The 19,166-nt window shown below is 35.2% G+C and overlaps 1 protein-coding gene across 1 annotated transcript in view; it reads right to left on the bottom strand.

Annotated features, from left to right (window-relative positions):
- The window catches only part of LOC150101341 (solute carrier family 35 member F6-like), a 243,151-nt gene that overhangs the window by 54,451 nt on the left and 169,534 nt on the right, over window positions 1–19,166 (bottom strand). The window contains exon 10 of the mRNA XM_090400695.1: window positions 8,758–8,935. Coding sequence (XP_090256821.1) covers window positions 8,758–8,935 — 178 coding nt within the window. The remainder of the gene's footprint in view (window positions 1–8,757; window positions 8,936–19,166) is intronic.

The following is a 19,166-nucleotide window of genomic DNA, read 5'->3' on the forward strand; positions in this document are numbered from 1 at the left end:
TAATCACCAGTTAGAGATAATAAAGGTGATCATAAAAACCAGAGAAAAAGATATCCTTGATGAATGGAGTAATTACTTCGAAAAATTGCTAAATGAAACAAGCAGTGATGACAGTACAGTAGTAAAAAACACTCAACAGACATGCAATCAGGAATACATATCCATACTTGAAGTAGAAAACGTAATTAAAAGAATGAAATGCGGAAAGGCTGTGGGAATAGATGATATTCGACTAGAACTGCTCAAATCTGGAGATTAAAAGTCTTACAGTGGCAGCACTGCATAATTCAGAAAGCCAGGACAGAGGGACGAATTCTAGATGATTGGAGTAGAGCTTTCATAGTACCCATATATAAAAAGGGAAATAAAACTGAATGTGAGAATTACAGAGGTATTTCCCTACTGAGTATTCCTATTAAGATTTATTCAAGTATACTTGAGAAAGGGTTGAGAAGGATTGTGGAAGGGAAGCTTGGTGAAGAACAAGCTGAATTCAGGCCAAATAAAGGTTATTCAGAATCATATTTTCACGCTATTACAAATAGGTGAGAAATTGTGTGAATATCACAAAGATCTGTATTTAATAATTTAAACTGAAATATATTGCTTTTTAATTGACCAGTGATTTATAAACATACAATGCCAACATGTTTTGCCAATGGAGGTGTTTGGCTTCATCAGGGTTGATAATGGTAAGAGTGGCTAGTACAGAGAAAATGGAGTAACACTATCATATAAATTAAAAATTGAAACAATCAAACAGCTCCATTGGCGAAACTTGTTGGCATTGTATGTTTATAAATCATTGGTTAATTAAAAATCAATATATTTCAGTTGATTTTTGATTTTTAAAAATTAATATATTTCAGTTGTTCAGAAAGCCTGGACAGAGGGACGAATTCCCGATGATTGGAGTAGAGCTCTCATAGTACCCATATATAAAAAGGGAAATAAAACTGAATGTGAGAATTACAGAGGTATTTCCCTACTGTGTTCCTGGCAAGATCTATGCAAGTCATCATCATCATCATCAAATTCCTGCCATGTACCCTCAAGGGGTGTACAGAATATGACAGTACTACATGAAAAAATTACATCATTACTAACTTCCTATCTACAATTTTCCTCCAAATCAGTCTGTTACTTGTCAAGACTCCAACATTATCAGATCTTATATTTCTATCGTCTAAGGAACTTTGTACCGTATCAATCCACCTATATCTTGGTCTTCCTCTGGGTCGTTTTCCTGCCAACCTGGCAGAGAACACTTGTTTTGCTAATCTTTCCTCTCCCATTCTATTTAAGTGACCATACCATCTGAGATTAGCTCTGCTAACGCATTCCTGGATGCTGACAATGTCAAGTTCTTTCCTAATATCCTCATTTTTAATATGATATTGGCATTGATGCCATCTGTTCACGCCTCTAATCTTTCTCAGGACTCTTATATCTGCGGTCTCTAGTCTTTGGTCAAGTGTTTTACTTCTGACCCAGCTCTCAGATCCATAAGTTAAAATTGGTTTGAACAAAGTCTTGTATACAGCTAATTTAGTGTTCCGACTAATTTCTTTCTTATTCCATATGAATTCATTCAATTGACTTCCCACGATACCAGCTTTGCTGATTCTGTTGTCTATTTCTATATTTAGTTTAACATATTCAGTAAAAATAGTGCCTAAGTAGCTGAAATGTTTTACTTGTTCCACAGGTTCTCCATTCACAACACAGTTGACATTTTCAATGATTCTGCCTATTTTCATTGTCTTTGTCTTTTTATTGCTGACCTTCATACCATAACTATTACAACAGCTAATCAATTTAGTCAGAGAATCTTGCAGACTTGTAGCGGATTTATTTAGAAGTATAACATCATCTGCATAAAGCAAAGAGCTGACATCAACATCTCCAATTTTGATATCAGGTTTAATACCACATTCCTTCATAATGTGATCCATATAGATAATGAATAACAGAGGGGATAATGTACATCCTTGTCTCACACCAGATTTAACATTAAACCATCTTCCTGTACTTCCTTCAATTCTAACTGCTGACTCACAACTCAAATAAAGACTAAGTATTGCTTGATATAATGCCCCACTGACACCATATAACTGCAGTGTATTGAATAGCTTCTCTCTTGGCACCTTGTCATATGCTTTTTCCAAATCGACAAAACTTTAACACAGATCTTTGTTATATTCCCATGCTTTCTCGACTATTTGTCGTAAAGTGAAGATCTGATCCTGACAGCCTCTATTTGGCCTGAATCCAGCTTGTTCTTCACCAAGCTTTTCTTCCACAATTCTTCTCAACCGTTTCTCAAGTATACTTGCATAGATGTTGCCAGGAACACTAAGTAGGGAAATACCTCTGTAATTCTCACATTCAGTTTTATTTCCCTTTTTATATATGGGGACTATGAGAGCTCTACTCCAATCATCGGGAATTCGTCCCTCTGTCCAGGTTTTCTGAACTATGCAGTGCAGCCACTGTAAGACTCTTATACCACCATACTTCAGCATTTCTGGTCGAATATCATCTACTCCTGCTGCCTTTCCACATTTCAAGCCTTTGATGGCTTTTTCTACTTCAAGTATGGATATGTATTCCTGACTGAATGCCTGGTCAGTGTTTTTTATCACTGTGCTGTCATCACTGCTTGTTTCATTTAGCAGTTTTTCAAAGTAATTACTCCATACTTCAAAGATATCTTTTTCTCCTGTTTTCATTTCACCTTTATCATCTCTAATTCCTTTTACAGCACTCTTTCCTCCATTCCTAAGCTTCTTCAACAACCTCCAGAATATTTTGCCACCTTCTTGATACTTATTTTATATATTCTTGCCAAAGTCCTCCCATGACTTTTGTTTAGCAAGTTTTACACACTCTTTAGCTTTCTTACATTTGTCTCTGTATTCTGTAAGAGTAAAAGCTGACTTATTGGCCAGGAACTTTTGATATGCTTTCTTCTTTTCCTTCACTGCCTCTTTAACTTCCTGTGTCCACCAGGGAGTTCTGATTTTTTTATCCTTGCACACAACCTCACCACATGCCTCTCTGGCAGAATCAATCAATGTTTCCTTCAGAGTTTGCCACTCAATCTCCAAGGTTTGATTCCTGTTCTCAAACTCTTTCATTTTTTCTTCAATAATCTTTCTGTATTTTAGTCTATAGTTCTCATCTGAGAGCTTCTCAACTTTTACTCGCTTTAAAACTTTCTTACATGTTATTCTTTTTGATATTAAATTCAATTTTATCCTGCTCAAGACTAAATAGTGATCACTTCCAATTTCAAATCCTCTGTACACTCTGGTGTCCTGCACCAGGGAGAAAACATCACTATCAACAAAAACATAGTCAATGAGACTTTTCTTATTCCTAGCCTCTTCTCTCCATGTGAATTTGTGCACATTTTTATGTTGGAACATGGTGTTAGTAATAACCAGTTCATGTCCTGAGTAGAAATCCAACAGATATTTGCCATTATTATTAGCTTTGCTCTTTTCTCGAAATTTTCCCAAAATATTTTTGTATGCCTCACAATCATTTCCTACTCTACTATTTAGATCCCCAACAAGGACCAACTTTTCCTTTTTCATTGTGTCAGTTGCTTTTTCTAAAGCCTCAAAAAATTCCTCCACTTCTACCTTAGTAGAACCTTCTGTGGGACCATAGGCACAAATAAGTCTCATTGTCCAGTTCCCCATTCTCATATTTGCCCACATTTCTCTACTTGAGACTGACTGCCATTCAAGAAGATTAGCCTTGTATTTTGTGTTGAATACTATGGCTACTCCTTCTTTTCCTTGATTGTCATTGCCTGAATATAACATTTTGTATTTATTGCTCAGAAAGATCTCACCAGTTTTGGTCTTTTTTGTTTCAGTCACCCCTATTATGTCGATCTGGTACTTATCTAATTCCTCAGCTAGCTCCATTTCTTTGCCATTCAGGCTTCTTACGTTGATAGTACCGATCTTTAACTCTGGTGATGTTGAGTTGGGGGTTCTATGCAAGTATACTTGAGAAATGGTTGAAAAGAATCGTGGAAGAAAAGTTTGGTGAAGAACAAGCTGGATTCAGGCCAAATAGAGGCTGTCAGGATCATATCTTCACTTTACGACAAATAGTCGAGAAAGCATCAGAATATAACAAAATGTATTTAAGTTTTGTCGATCTAGAAAAGGCATATGACAAGGTGCCAAGAGAGAAGCTATTCAATACGCTACAGTTATATGGTGTCAATGGGGCATTATATCAAGCAATACTTAGTCTTTATTTGAGTTGTAAGTCAGCAGTTAGAATTGAAGGAAGTACAGGAAGATGGTTTAATGTTAAATCTGGTGTGAGACAAGGATGTACATTATCCGCTCTGTTATTCATTATCTATATGGATCACATTATGAAGGAAAGTGCTATTAAACATGATATCAGAATTGATGTTAATGTCAGTTCTTTGCTTTAGGCGGACGATGTTATACTTCTAAATAAATCTGCTTCAAGTTTTCAAGATTCCCTGACTAAATTGAATAACTGTTGTAATAGATATGATATGAAGGTCACCATTAAAAAGACAAAGACAATGAAAATAGGTAGAATTGTTGAAAATGTCAACTGTGTTGTGAACGGGGAACCTGTGGAACAAGTAAAGCATTTCAGCTACTTAGGTACGATTTTTACTGAAGATGGTAAATTAAATATGGAAATAGACAAAACAGAATCAACAAAGCTGGCATGGTAGGAAGTCAATTGAATAAATTCATATGGAATAAGACAGAAATTAGTCAGAAAACTAAATTAGCTGTATACAAGACAGTGTACGAATCAATTTTAAGTTATGGATCTGAGAGCTGGGTTAGAAATAAAACAATGACCAAAGACTAGAGACCACTGACATGAGAATCTAGAATGGTGACCAGATGGCATCAGTGGCAATATCATATTACAAAATGAGGATATTAGGAAAGAACTTAACATTTAGCATCCAGGAATGTGTTAGCAGAGCTAATCTCAGGTGGGATGGTCACTTAAACAGAATGGGAGAGGAAAGATGAGCAAAACAAGGGTTCTTTGCCAGGTTGGCAGGAAAACGACCCAACGGAATACCTAGATATTGGTCGATTGATACAGTAAAAAATGCCTTAGAAGAAAGAAATATAACATCTGACAATGTTGGAATTTGACAGGTAACAGACTGATTTGGAGGAAAATTGTAGATAGGAAGTTAGTGATGGTGTAAGTTTTACAGCAGTACTATATCCTGTACACCCCCTTGTATGTATATATCATGAATTTGATGATGATCTCTTCTGGGTCTGGCTCTCACTGAATCAGACCTCAATAAAGGTTGAAACCAGTCTAGGTAGTGATGCTTCTCCTAATGCATAGCAATATACACTTCAGGAAGGAAGTATGTTTTGTATTATGAGATATCAAGGCAAATGATGCGAAGTCATCAGCCTCCACATAAAGTATAAAAGTAATCTAGTTGTGAAGATATTTCACACACATACTTTGCTTGCTTACACTTAGATAAAGGATTAAAATAAATATATAATTCTTTAGTAAGTTTAATTTAATACACTCTCAATCTAATAAGTAGTTTATTATTCTTGCTAATTATGTTGTACTCAACAATAACATGGAATTAATAAGTTCAAGAGCGAATACTGGTCTTGAAATTCGCGCTTGCTCTTGTTATCATTCAGGGAGTGAGAGGTGCGATTGAAATCTGATTATCGGAATAATGATTTACAGGTAACCCTCGTATAACACGGATGTTAGGTTCAATAGAAATGCCGCGTTATATAAATCGTGTAATGCGAGACTCAGATCACATACATAAAGTAGGGTTATGTTCCAAAATCACTTTTATTTTTATTTTTTAAAAATTATATAAACAACAATGACATATCCAACAAAAATATATTTTTATTTAATTCAGGTAAGTTAAGAAAACATATAAACAAGGGGTGGGGAATCTTTTTAGTATCAAGGGCGAAATTGCTAATTTAAAAACTTCCGTGGGGGACTGAAAATTTTAACTCTTATATAGTGTATGTAGTGTGCAATATATATCTCAATAAGTAAATGTGCAACATTTTCATCTGATATGGTATCTTTTAATTACAATTGTGTAGACATAATTATAACAATCAAGCATATAATTATAACAATCTTAAACTTTTTAGTGAGAAGGCTGAAACTGCTTTTTTTTGTGAAAGCTTAGAAATATTACCGCACTTGATGAGACGGCTACTCATAGTTCATTGGTGAGATTTCCGTCAGCGAGTCTTGTACGAAGGTGATTTTTTGCCAGATTTAATTTTGCAAAAAATTTTTCAAGGCATTATTTTTTAAAGGAGGGAATTTCTCAGAATCAATAGATTTGTAAAAGTCCAATATAGGCAGATTACTATATTTTGATCTCAAAGTGTTATCACACTGCAAATCAATCAACTCTAATTGCAAGGAATCAAAAGCTTCCTCAGGGCGTATATGAAAAGGTGTTTCAAATATTTGTAACTCAATTCTTTGATTTTTTATATCTTCAAATCTCCTTTGAAAATGATTCAAAACACTTTGGCACTCATCAACATACTCACTTGTTGATTTTAGATTGTGTTCTCTTAATTTTGGAAAATGTGTAATAATAAATTTAAATTATTATCAAATTTTATTTACATGTACATACGAGTACATCAGCAAAGGGGCGAAGTGAAATAGGAGAAATAGACTCACAGGAGAAATTTCGCCCGCAGGTGAGGGCTCCCCACCCCTGATGTAAACTATGACACAAATACATAGTATAAAATTGTAAAAATTACAAATTGTACGTAAACTTCATTGCACATAATGCATAAATGTTTTAGGCAAAATAAAAATAAGTGCATATTTTAATCTTTCATAGCACAAGGATTTGAGGATCGGTTAATAAACATTAGTTTTGTCATGTAATCACCTGATGCATTACTACAAAACAGTAGAGTAATTCTATCTTTGGAAACTTTGAATCCAGGAGCTGATCTTTCATTTTTCGAAATACACGTGCGTTTTGGCATATTTTTCCAATATAACCTGGATTCATCAGCATTGAACACCTGGTCTACATTATAAATGTTCATGAACTTTGAGAGTTTTTTGTTTAATAAGATTTCCATTCAAAGAAATTTTCTTTTGGGTGCATCTTCTTTCCAAATCATTAGAGATTTCTTCATTTTTCACTTAGAAAATTGCATACACGAGCAACAAGCTTTGCACTCACCATTGACCCAGCAATAAACACTTTCTCGGATTTTATGTTCATTGTGTTTGATTGTTTGAATTCTTGATTCATTTAAATTTAAAGTCCTTACAACTGTTTTTTCTCCATTTTTCAACTGATCCATGATTTTAATTTTTTTTTCCTCTAGAGAAATTTTCTTTTCAATATTCATTTTTTCCCTTTCAATGCAATTTGTGGCCATTACTATAAAAATATTTTTTTACATAAAAAAGCATTACATATTAATTATGTATGTAACTCACCAGAAAATAAAGTGCTCAACTTGAGATAACATACATGATTATCAATGCGCTTTCCTGGCAGAAAACGAAGACAATTTTCAACAACAAACGCTTTATACGTATACAATTGACGTACATGCATGCTAAAGGTGTTTTCCCTAATATAAATTTGCTACTTATAACTACCTGCGTGATATCAGCAGACACAAATTTAACGAAGATAAAATTTGATTTTTAAGTTGTGCGGTGAAAAATATATGAAAAGATAAAGGGTTACTACAATTTCTAGACTGTGTTTTTGTCAAACTGCATTGTATAAGTACCGCATTGAACAAGGGTTACTACAATTTGTTGACCGCATTATATTGAAACCGCATTGCATAAGTACGCATTATACGAGGGTTACATGTACCGACCATTTAAAACTATATATTTAGAAATTTATGTACATTTAATCATACAAATATAACATTTATTTTACAATGATATTCTATATTTTTCAATTTAGCTACTTGAATACAAATTCTACCTATGGTTCTTCTTTATGAACTAGTCAATAACATCGTCATAAAAAGTTGGTTGTAACTTAATTTTCCCAAGCAACACGCACACTTGTAAAGGCTGCTGAAGCTCACTGGCTAGAGCTACGCTGACTGTATATGGCCTGTGTTTAAGCAACAGAGTGAGATGATGTGAAATGGCTATGCACACACATGAAATCACAGTGCTGCTGCAATAAGCTCCTACAACCGAGCAAACCAAGGTAGCTTTGACTAAACGAGCAAGCATCGGCCTTCAATACACAATGCAAACCTCAATTATTGCCGCACAAGCTTAAGACATCTTCTGTCTACAAAAATAAAAGCCTAAATGGAATGCTTATAAATGCATGCATTTATTAAGAAATAAATAGTACTTCTTTCTCAATTAATGAGCTTGCGCAGCAAGCATGGAGAATTCGCCACTGAATAAGCATAATTCAGCAGTAATAATACTAACTGGTGTTATTACTCATCTTCAAAAAGACAGTATTTGGACCATAAGTGTTCCAAAATGTACTTTCTCGTTATATCTCATTATCTGTCATATTCAGGTCTCACAGGACCCAAGTATGATAGGTAACTGGATAATCAGTGAACTTAAGTATTAGTCGTTGTTTCAAATTTTGAATAAAAGAAATGAAAAGGAACAATCATAGAAAAATATGAATATTCTAGCAGTTTAACACAACAATATTAAGATGATTACCTGTAAGAGATTTTGTCACGGCAAGGCCAAAATAATTATAAAAAGCGATAGAAACAAGATACAGGGCACTGAAGACAAGAAGACTAGGAGAATTTGAAATCTGATATATAGCATCCAAACTATCTTCAAACTTTCTACCAGAACCACCTGGGATGAAATACATTGCTGGTAATACAACCTAGATTAAAAAAAAAATGACAAATCACTTTTACTTCAATCATTTATTGCAAATTAATACCAAAATATATACATATAATGAACTCTTGTTTACTATATTTTCTATATAGTTCATTATTTGAGAATTCTAAAGAATCATCAAATAATCAACTCACATTTTAAACTGGATAAATTTAGATTAAATGGCGATTGTGCTGCTACAGGAACAAATTGCTGCTACTCACATACAGCTTACCAAGTAAACAGTGCTATAAAGGGGGCTCTATATGAAGAGCTATTTAATGTTTTAAATCTTGAACTGTGGAACATCCTATATCACATCTCCAAAGGTTTGGCAAAAAAGTTAGAAAAATTAAAAGCTGGCACTTGAAGAAATTTGAAATCCTACAACAGCACCAACATACTATGCTCAGACATCAATTTCGCTGAGATCGTGTGGTCATAAATTTATAGTTACAGGTGCTTACAAAAGCAACTACAAATGCTTTCAGTCAAGATGAAAACTTCACTATTACACCTAAACAAGTTCCAAAACTAGAAATTATGATGAATACAGAACAGAGTATCTATAATTATAACCTTCCACCTTCAATAGCCAATAATGGACAATTAGACACTGAAATCATCCTAAACAAATCTAAACTACCTTAAAGTAATATTCCACGGAATGAAATAGGTGGTTTAAAAAAATATATATATGAATAAAAATATTGTTATTACTAAAGCTGACAAGAGTAATGTTATGACTTTTTTACTAAGTAATTTAAGGAAATTACAACGTCGCTAGGATATACATTAAAATAAATTTTAATATACTTCAATATTTCGGCAACATCACATTGCCATTTTCAGCCTACATCACAAGACCTTCAGCCCAATCGCTCAAGAATACCAACATTGCCCGCTAGGGGGCACCATCAGGACTTTAGGAGAAATAATAGCTCCTTGCTTTTTCTTCATTTACTGTTTGTTGTGACTGCGTGCACATATCATGTTCTTAAGTTTCTTGAAAACATGTTGTAGACATCCTGTAAAACATGTCATGTTGTAGGCTGTACAACTCGAATAAAGATTAAGTATTGCTTTATATAATGCTGCAATGAAAAAGGAAAAGTTGGTCCTTGTTGGGGATCTAAATAGTAGAGTAGGAAATGATTGTGAGACATACAAAAATATTTTGAGAAAATTTGGAGAAAAGAGCAAAGCTAATAATAATGGCAAATATCTGTTGGATTTCTGCTCAGGACATGGACTGGTTATTACTAACACCATGTTCCAACATAAAAATGTGCACAAATTCACATGGAGAGAAGAGGCTAGGAATAAGAAAAGTCTCATTGACTATGTTATTGTTGATAGTGATGTTTTCTCCCTGGTGCAGGACACCAGAGTGTACAGAGGATTTGAAATTGGAAGTGATCACTATTTAGTCTTGAGCAGGATAAAATTGAATTTCATATTGAAAAGAATAACATGTAAGAAAGTTTTAAAGCGAATAAAAGTTGAGCAGCTCTCAGATGTGAACTGTAGACTAAAATACAGAAATATTATTGAAAAGAAAATGAAAGAGTTTGAGAACAGGAATCAAACCTTGGAGATTCAGTGGCAAACTCTGAAGGAAACATTGATTGATTCTGCCAGAGAGGCATGTGGTGAGGTTGTGTGCAAAGATAAAAAAATCAGAACTCCCTGGTGGACATAGGAAGTTAAAGAGGCAGTGAAGGAAAAGAAGAAAGCATATCAAAAGTTCCTGGCCAATAAGTCAGCTTTTACTCTTACAGAATACAGAGACAAATGTAAGAAAGCTAAAGAGTGTGTAAAACTAGCTAAACAAAAGTCATGGGAGGACTTTGGCAAGAATATAGAAAATAAATATCAAGAAGGTGGCAAAATATTTTGGAGATTGTTGAAGAAGTTTAGGAATGGAGGAAAGAGTGCTGTAAAAGGAATTAGAGATGATAAAGGTGAAATGAAAACAGCAGAAAAAGATATCCTTGAAGTATGGAGTAATTACTTTGAAAAACTGCTAAATGAAACAAGCAGTGATGACAGCACAGTGATAAAAAACACTGACCAGGCATGCAGTCAGGAATACATATCCATACTTGAAGTAGAAAAAGCCATCAAAGGCTTGAAATGTGGAAAGGCAGCAGGAGTAGATGATATTCGACCAGAAATGCTGAAGTATGGTGGTATAAGAGTCTTACAGTGGCTGCACTGCATAGTTCAGAAAGCCTGGACAGAGGGACGAATTCCTGATGATTGGAGTAGAGCTCTCATAGTACCCATATATAAAAAGGGAAATAAAACTGAATGTGAGAATTACAGAGGTATTTCCCTACTGAGTGTTCCTGGCAAGATCTTTGCAAGTATACTTGAGAAACGGTTGAGAAGAATTGTGGAAGAAAAGCTTGGTGAAGAACAAGCTGGATTCAGGCCAAATAGAGGCTGTCAGGATCAGATCTTCACTTTACGACAAATAGTCGAGAAAGCATGGTAATATAACAAAGATCTGTATTTAAGTTTTGTCGATTTGGAAAAGGCATATGACAAGGTGCCAAGAGAGAAGCCATTCAATACGCTGCAGTTATATGGTGTCAATGGGGCATTATATCAAGCAATACTTAGTCTTTATTTGAGTTGTGAGTCAGCAGTTAGAATTGAAGGAAGTACAGGAAGATGGTTTAATGTTAAATCTGGTGTGAGACAAGGATGTACATTATCCCCTCTGTTATTCATTATCTATATGGATCACATTATGAAGGAATGTGGTATTAAACCTGATATCACAATTGGAGATGTTAATGTCAGCTCTTTGCTTTATGCGGATGATGTTATACTTCTAAATAAATCCGCTACAAGTCTGCAAGATTCTCTGACTAAATTGAATAGCTGTTGTAATAGATATGGTATGAAGGTCATCAATAAAAAGACAAAGACAATGAAAATAGGCAGAATCATTGAAAATGTCAACTGTGTTGTGAATGGAGAACCTGTGGAACAAGTAAAACATTTCAGCTACTTAGGCACAATTTTTACTGAAGATGGTAAACTAAATATAGAAATAGACAACAGAATCAGCAAAGCTGATATTGTGGGAAGTCAATTGAATAAATTCATATGGAATAAGAAAGAAATTAGTCGGAACACTAAATTAGCTGTATACAAGACTGTGTTCAAACCAATTTTAACTTATGGATCTGAGAGCTGGGTCAGAAGTAAAACACTTGACCAAAGACTAGAGACCGCAGATATGAGAGTCCTGAGAAAGATTAGAGGCGTGAGCAGATGGCATCAATGGCAATATCATATTAAAAATGAGGATATTAGGAAAGAACTTGACATTGTCAGCATCCAGGAATGCGTTAGCAGAGCTAATCTCAGATGGTATGGTCACTTAAATAGAATGGGAGAGGAAAGATTAGCAAAACAAGTGTTCTCTGCCAGGTTGGCAGGAAAACGACCCAGAGGAAGACCAAGATATAGGTGGATTGATACGGTACAAAGTGCCTTAGACGACAGAAATATAAGATCTCATAATGTTGGAGTCTTGACAAGTAACAGACTGATTTGGAGGAAAATTGTAGATAGGAAGTTAGTAATGATGTAATTTTTTCATGTAGTACTGTCATATCCTGTACACCCCTTGAGGGTACATGGTAGGAATTTGATGATGATAATGATGATTATATAATGCTGGGGTGCTTAAAAGTCAAAGCTGTATAACTGAGAGGAGAACTCCACATACCGATTAAAGAATGCGGAGAAAAGACTAGGGCTTCGGACCTTGTGTCCAATCCTCACCTTCTCGTGGCGCACCTTGTTGGATATCTACCTGGATAATGAACGAATGAGGATGGGCTGGCAATTTGGGATTTAGCCAAACAAATTGTATTCCTAATGGTTAAACCAAAATACAAAATGATGGTACAACATTACAAAATTTCATGCCGGCTGGGGCATCGCCTGGTTAAACAAGGTCCCCGTTGTTTTCACCAGGGAACCAAAGCGAACAGTGAAAAGTCAGCTACTGGAACAAATCTGAAAACACATCCCAACTAAACATCACCAGAGTTAGAGATCGGTACTGTCAACATAAGAAGCCTGAATGGCAAAGAAATGGAGCTAGTGGAGGAATTAGATAAGTACCAGATCGACATAATAGGGGTGACTGAAACAAAAAAGACAAAAAATGGTGAGTTCTTTCTGAGCAATAAATACAAAATGTTATATTCAGGCAATGACAATCAAGGAAAAGAAGGAGTAGCCATAGTATTCAACACAAAATACAAGGCTCATCTTCTTGAATGGCAGGCAGTGTCAAGTAGAGTGATTTGTGCCTAGGGTCCCACAGAAGGTTCCACTAAGGTAGAAGTGGAGGAATTTTTGAGGCTCTAGAGAAAGCTACTGACACAATGAAAAAGGAAAAGTTGGTCCTTGTTGGGGATCATTTAGATCCCCAACAAGGGATTCACTTCCTACTCCGCTATTTAAACAGAGTAGGAAGTGATTGTCAGACATACAAAAATGTTTTGGGAAAATTTGGAGAAAAGAGCAAAGCTAATAATAATGGCAAATACCTGTTGGATTTCAGCTCAGGACATGGACTGGTTATTACTAATAACATGTTCCAACATAAAAATGTGCACAAATTCACATGGAGAGAAGAAGCAAGGAATAAGAAAAGTCTCATTGACTATGTTATTGTTGATAGTGATGTTTTCTCCCTGGTGCAGGACACCAGAGTGTACAGAGGTTTTGAAATTGGAAGTGATCACTATTTAGTCTTCAGCAGGATAAAATTGAATTTCATATTGAAAAGAATGACATGTAAGAAAGTTTTAAAGCGAATAAAAGTTGAGCAGCTCTCAGATGTGAACTGTAGACTAAAATACACAAAGATTATTGAAGGAAAAATGAAAGAGCTTGAGAACAGGAACCAAACCATGGAGATTCAGAGGCAAGTCGTGAAGTTGTCTGGAAGGATAGAAAAATTAGAACTCCATGGTGGACACAGGAAGTTAAAGAGGCAGTAAAGGAAAAGAAGAAAGCAAATCAAAAGCTACTGGCCAATAAGTCAGCTTGTGCTCTTAGAGATTAGAGAGACAAATATAAGAAAGCTAAACAGTGTGTAAAACTAGCTAAACAAAAGTCATGGGAGGACTTTGGCAAGAACATAGAAAATAAATATCAAGAAGGTGGCTAAATATTCTGGAGGTTGTTGAAGAAGCTTAGGAATGGAAGAAAGAGTGTTGTAAAAGGAGTTAGAGATGATAAAGGTGACATGAAAATGGAAGAAAAAAGATATCCATGAAGTATGGAGTAATTACTTCGAAAAATTGCTAAATGAAACAAGCAGTGATGATGACAGCGCAGTGATAAAAAACACTGACCAGGCATGAGGTCAGGAATACATATCCATACTTGAAGTAGAAAAAGCCATCAAAGGCTTGAAATGTGGAAATGCATCAGGAGTAGTTGATATTCGACCAGAAATGCTGAAGTATGGTGGTATAAAAGTCTTACAGTGGCTGCACTGCATAGTTCAGGAAGCCTGGACAGAGGGACGAATTCCTGATGATTGGAGTAGAGCTCTCATAGTACCCATATATAAAAAGGGAAATAAAACTAAATGTGAGAATTACAGAGGTATTTCCCTACTGAGTGTTCCTGGCAAGATATATGCAAGTATACTTGAGAAACGGTTGAGAAGAATTGTGGAAGAAAAGCTGGGTGAAAAACGAGCTGGATTCAGGCCAAATAGAGGCTGTCAGGATCAGATCTTCACTTTACGACAAATAGTTGAGACAGCATCGGAATATAACAAAATGTATTTAAGTTTTGTCGATTTGGAAATGGCATATGACAAGGTGCCATTAGTGAAGCCATTCAATACGCTACAGTTATATGGTGTCAATGGGGCATTATATCAAGTAATATTTAGTCTTTATTTGAGTTGTAAGTCAGCAGTTAGAATTGAAGGAAGTTCAGGAAGATGGTTTAATGTTAAATCTGGTGTGAGACAAGGATAGGATGTACATTATCCACTCTGTTATTCATTATCTATATGTATCACATTATGAAGGAAACTGGTATTAAAAATGATATCAAAATTGGAGATGTTAATGTCAGCTTCTTTGCTTTATGCAGACAATGTCATACTTCTAAATAAATCTGCTACAATTATACAAGATTCTCTGACTAAAATGAATAACTGTTGTAATAGATATTGTATGAAGGTCAGGAATAAAAAGACAAAGAAATGAAAATAGGCAGAATCATTGATAATGTCAGCTGTGTTGTGAATGGAGAAACTATGGAACAAGTAAAACATTTCAGCTACTTAGACACGATTTTTAGTGAAGATGGTAAATTAAATATGGAAATAGACAACAAAACCAACAAAACTGTTATGGTAGGAAGTGAATTGAATAAATTCATATGGAATAAGAGAGAAATTAGTCGGAACACTAAATTAGCTGTATACAAGACAGTGTTCAAACCAGTTTTAACTTATGGATCTGAGAGGTGGGTCAGAAGTAAAACACTTGACCAAAGATTAGAGACCGCAGATATGAGAGTCCTGAGAAAGATTAGAGGCATGAACAGATGGCATCAATGGCAATATCATATTAAAAATGAGGATATTAGGAAAGAACGTGACATTGTCAGCATCCAGGAATGCGTTAGCAGAGCTAATCTCAGGTGGTATGGTCACTTAAACAGAATTGGCGAGGAAAGATTAGCAAAACAAGTGTTCTCTGCCAAGTTGGCAGGAAAACGACCCAAAGGAAGACCAAGATATAGGTGGATTGATATGGTACAAAGTGCAATAGACGATAGAAATATAAGATCTGGTAATGTTCGAGTCTTGATAAGTAACAGACTGATTTGGAGGAAAATTGTAGATAGGAAGTTATTAATGATGTAAATTTTTCATGTAGTACTATCATATCCTGTGCACCCCTTGAGGGTACACAGGATATGATGGAATTTGATGGTGATGATATAATGCCTCATTGACACCATATAACTGTAGTGTATTGAATAACTTCTCTCTTGTCACCTTGTCATATGTCTTTTCCAGATCAACAAAACTTAAAACAGACTGATTTGGAGGAAAATTGTATAGATAGGAAGTTAGTAATGATGTAAATTTTTCATGTAGTACTATCATATCCTGTACACCACTTGAGGGTACATGTCAGGAATTTGAGGATGATGATATAATGCCCCATTGACACCATATAACTGTAGCGTATTGAATAACTTCTCTCTTGTCACCTTGTCATATGTCTTTTCCAGATCAACAATACTTAAAATACAGATCTTTGTTATATTTCCATGATTTCTCAACTATTTGTCGTAAAGTGAAGATCTGATTCTGACAGCCTCTATTTGGCCTGAATCCAGCTTGTTCTTCACCAAGCTTTTCTTCCACAATTCTTCTCAATTGTTTATCAAGTATACTTGCATAAATCTTACCAGGCACACTCAGTAGAGAAATACCTCTGTAATTCTCATATTCAGTTTTATTTCCCTTTTTATGTGTGAGTAATATGAGAGCTCTACTACAATCATCGGGAATTCATCCCTCTGTCCAGGACTTCAGAACTATGCAGTGCAACCACTTTATGCCACTATAATTCAGGATTTCTGGTCGAATATCATCTGCTTCTGCTGTCTTTCCACATTATAAGCCTTTGATGGCCTTTTCTACTTCAATATTCCTGACTGTATGCCAGTTGAGTGTTTTTTTTTCTTTTTTATCACTGTGCTATCACTGCTTGTTTCAATTAGCAATTTTTCGAAGTAATTACTCCATACTTCATGGATATCTTTTTTCTTCTATTTTCATGTCACCTTTATCATCTCTAACTTCTTTTACAGCACTCTTTCCTCCATTCCTAAGCTTCTTCAACAACCTCCAGAATATTTTACCACCTTCTTGATATTTATTTTCTATGTTCTTGCCAAAGTCCTCCCACGACTTTTGTTTAGCTAGTTTTACACACTGTTTAGCTTTCTTACATTTGTCTCTCTATTCTCTAGGAGCACAAGCTGACTTATTGGTCAGGAGCTTTTGATTTGCTTTCTTCTTTTCCTTTACTGCCTGTTTAACTTCCTGTGTCCACCATGGAGTTCTAATTTTTTTATCCTTCCAGACAACTTCACGACATACCTCTCTAGCTGAATCAATCAGGGTTTTCTTCAAGCCTTGCCTCTGAATCTCCATGGTTTGGTTCCTGTTCTCAAACTCTTTCATTTTTCCTTCAATAATCTTTGTGTATTTTAGTCAAGTTCACATCTGAGAGTTGCTCAACTTTTATTCGCATTAAAAACTTTCTTGCATGTTATTCTTTTCAATATGAAATTCAATTTTATCCTGCTGAAGACTAAATAGTGATCACTTCCAATTTCAAATCCTCTGTACACTCTGGTGTCCTGCACCAGGGAGAAAACCTCACTATCAACAATAACATAGTCGATGACACTTTTCTTATTCCTTGCCTCTTCTCTCCATGTGAATTGGTGCACATATTTATGTTAGAACATGGTGTTAGTAATAACCAGTCCATGTCCTGAGCAGAAATACAATTGGTATTTGCCATTATTATTAGCTTTGATCTTTTCTCCAAATTTTCTCAAAATATTTTTGTATGTCTGACAATCATTTCCATTGGATTGAACACATGGAAACCAATAGAACACATTCCTTTGGTTTGAAATGCTGCTCAGAGCCAGGATACAATGCTATGTGAGATTCCAAACTCTCCTCTCTGGTAATACCAGTAATTCTGCAGTCTTCAAGTTTTCCAATAATTCTTCCCCATGTGAAATCATTTAGATGATGTCTTTGAGACATTAAAATCATCCAAGCTCGCAACTTTATTCCTTCACAAAAAGAGCTTCCTTCAAACACAATTCGCTTAACACAGCCTTTTGCTTTTTATCCTGTTGCTACCATATGAATGCTTTGCAGGAGATTCAAAATCTGAATGTGTACCTGCTTTCTACTAAACATTTTCAGTTACACAAACTGCCACAAGCTGATTCATCTAAATTTATGGTTGTAATAATCAGAAATAGTGTTAATCCTTAAGTTTTGGACACCAGCGTACTTTAGTTTGAATATTCCAGATATCCCTGTATGATGAAATAGACAAGATAACAATACCACTGATTCTCTGAGTGAACCATGGCGGTGTGTATGTGTGTGGGGGAATCTACATCTGATTTCTTTCAAAGGTGTATTTTGTAATTGCAGAACTCGATATTGCACCATGATCCCAACAACTTTTCTCTTACCATATAGTTGTGGTGGCACATCTTTAATCCTAAACCTGCAGGAGTTAAAGGATAGACACTTAAGTTCTGTAGATATACAATAAGCTAAATTTAATGGAAAATAAGCAAATGGTCATGTTCCTGAATGCTGTCCCCTCCCTGACAGCAAGGATCCCAGCCGATAATGATTATGACAACTAATAGAACCATTTCGAAAAAAAAAAAAAAAAAGCAACAATAGTAAATATGCTATTTTCTTGAGACAAGCAATGGTAAAATCACCCTATAGATTTAGTGTAGGTGAGGATGTGATTTTATTTCATCTTTCATGAAGCAACCCTGTGATTTAATTAATGCTGAATATCATTGTCATCAAAAAATTCATGATATATATCCTCATGGGGATGCACAGGATATGATAGTACTATATGAAAATATTACATCATTACTAACTTCCTATCTACAATTTTCCTCATAATCAGTCTGTTACCTGTCAAGACTCCAATATTATCAAGTCTCATATTTCTGTCTTCTAAGGCACTTTTTACTGTATCAATCCACCTATATCTTGTTCTTCCTCTGATTCTTTTTCCAGCCAACCTGGCAGAGAACACTTGTTTTGCAAATCTTTCCTCTCCCTTTCAGTTTAAGTGACCATAGCACCTGAGATTAGTTCTGCTAATGCATTCCTGGATGCACAATGTCAAGTTCTTTCCTAATATCCTTCTTCTTAATATGATATTGCCATTGATGCCATCTGTTCATGCTCCTAATCTTTCTCAGGCCTCTCATATCTGCAGTCTCTAATCATTGGTCAAGTGTTTTACTTCTAACCTAGCTCTCAGATCCATAAGTTAAAATTGGTTTGAACACTCTCTTATACAGTTAATGTAGTGTTTTGGCTAATTTCTCTCTTATTCCATATAAACTTATTCAGTTGACTT

The sequence above is a fragment of the Typopeltis vanoorti genome, chromosome 11 (genome assembly GCF_054136105.1).
Source record: "Typopeltis vanoorti isolate ZY-2024b chromosome 11, IOZ_Tvanoo_1.0, whole genome shotgun sequence".
NCBI lineage: Eukaryota > Metazoa > Arthropoda > Arachnida > Uropygi > Thelyphonidae > Typopeltis > Typopeltis vanoorti.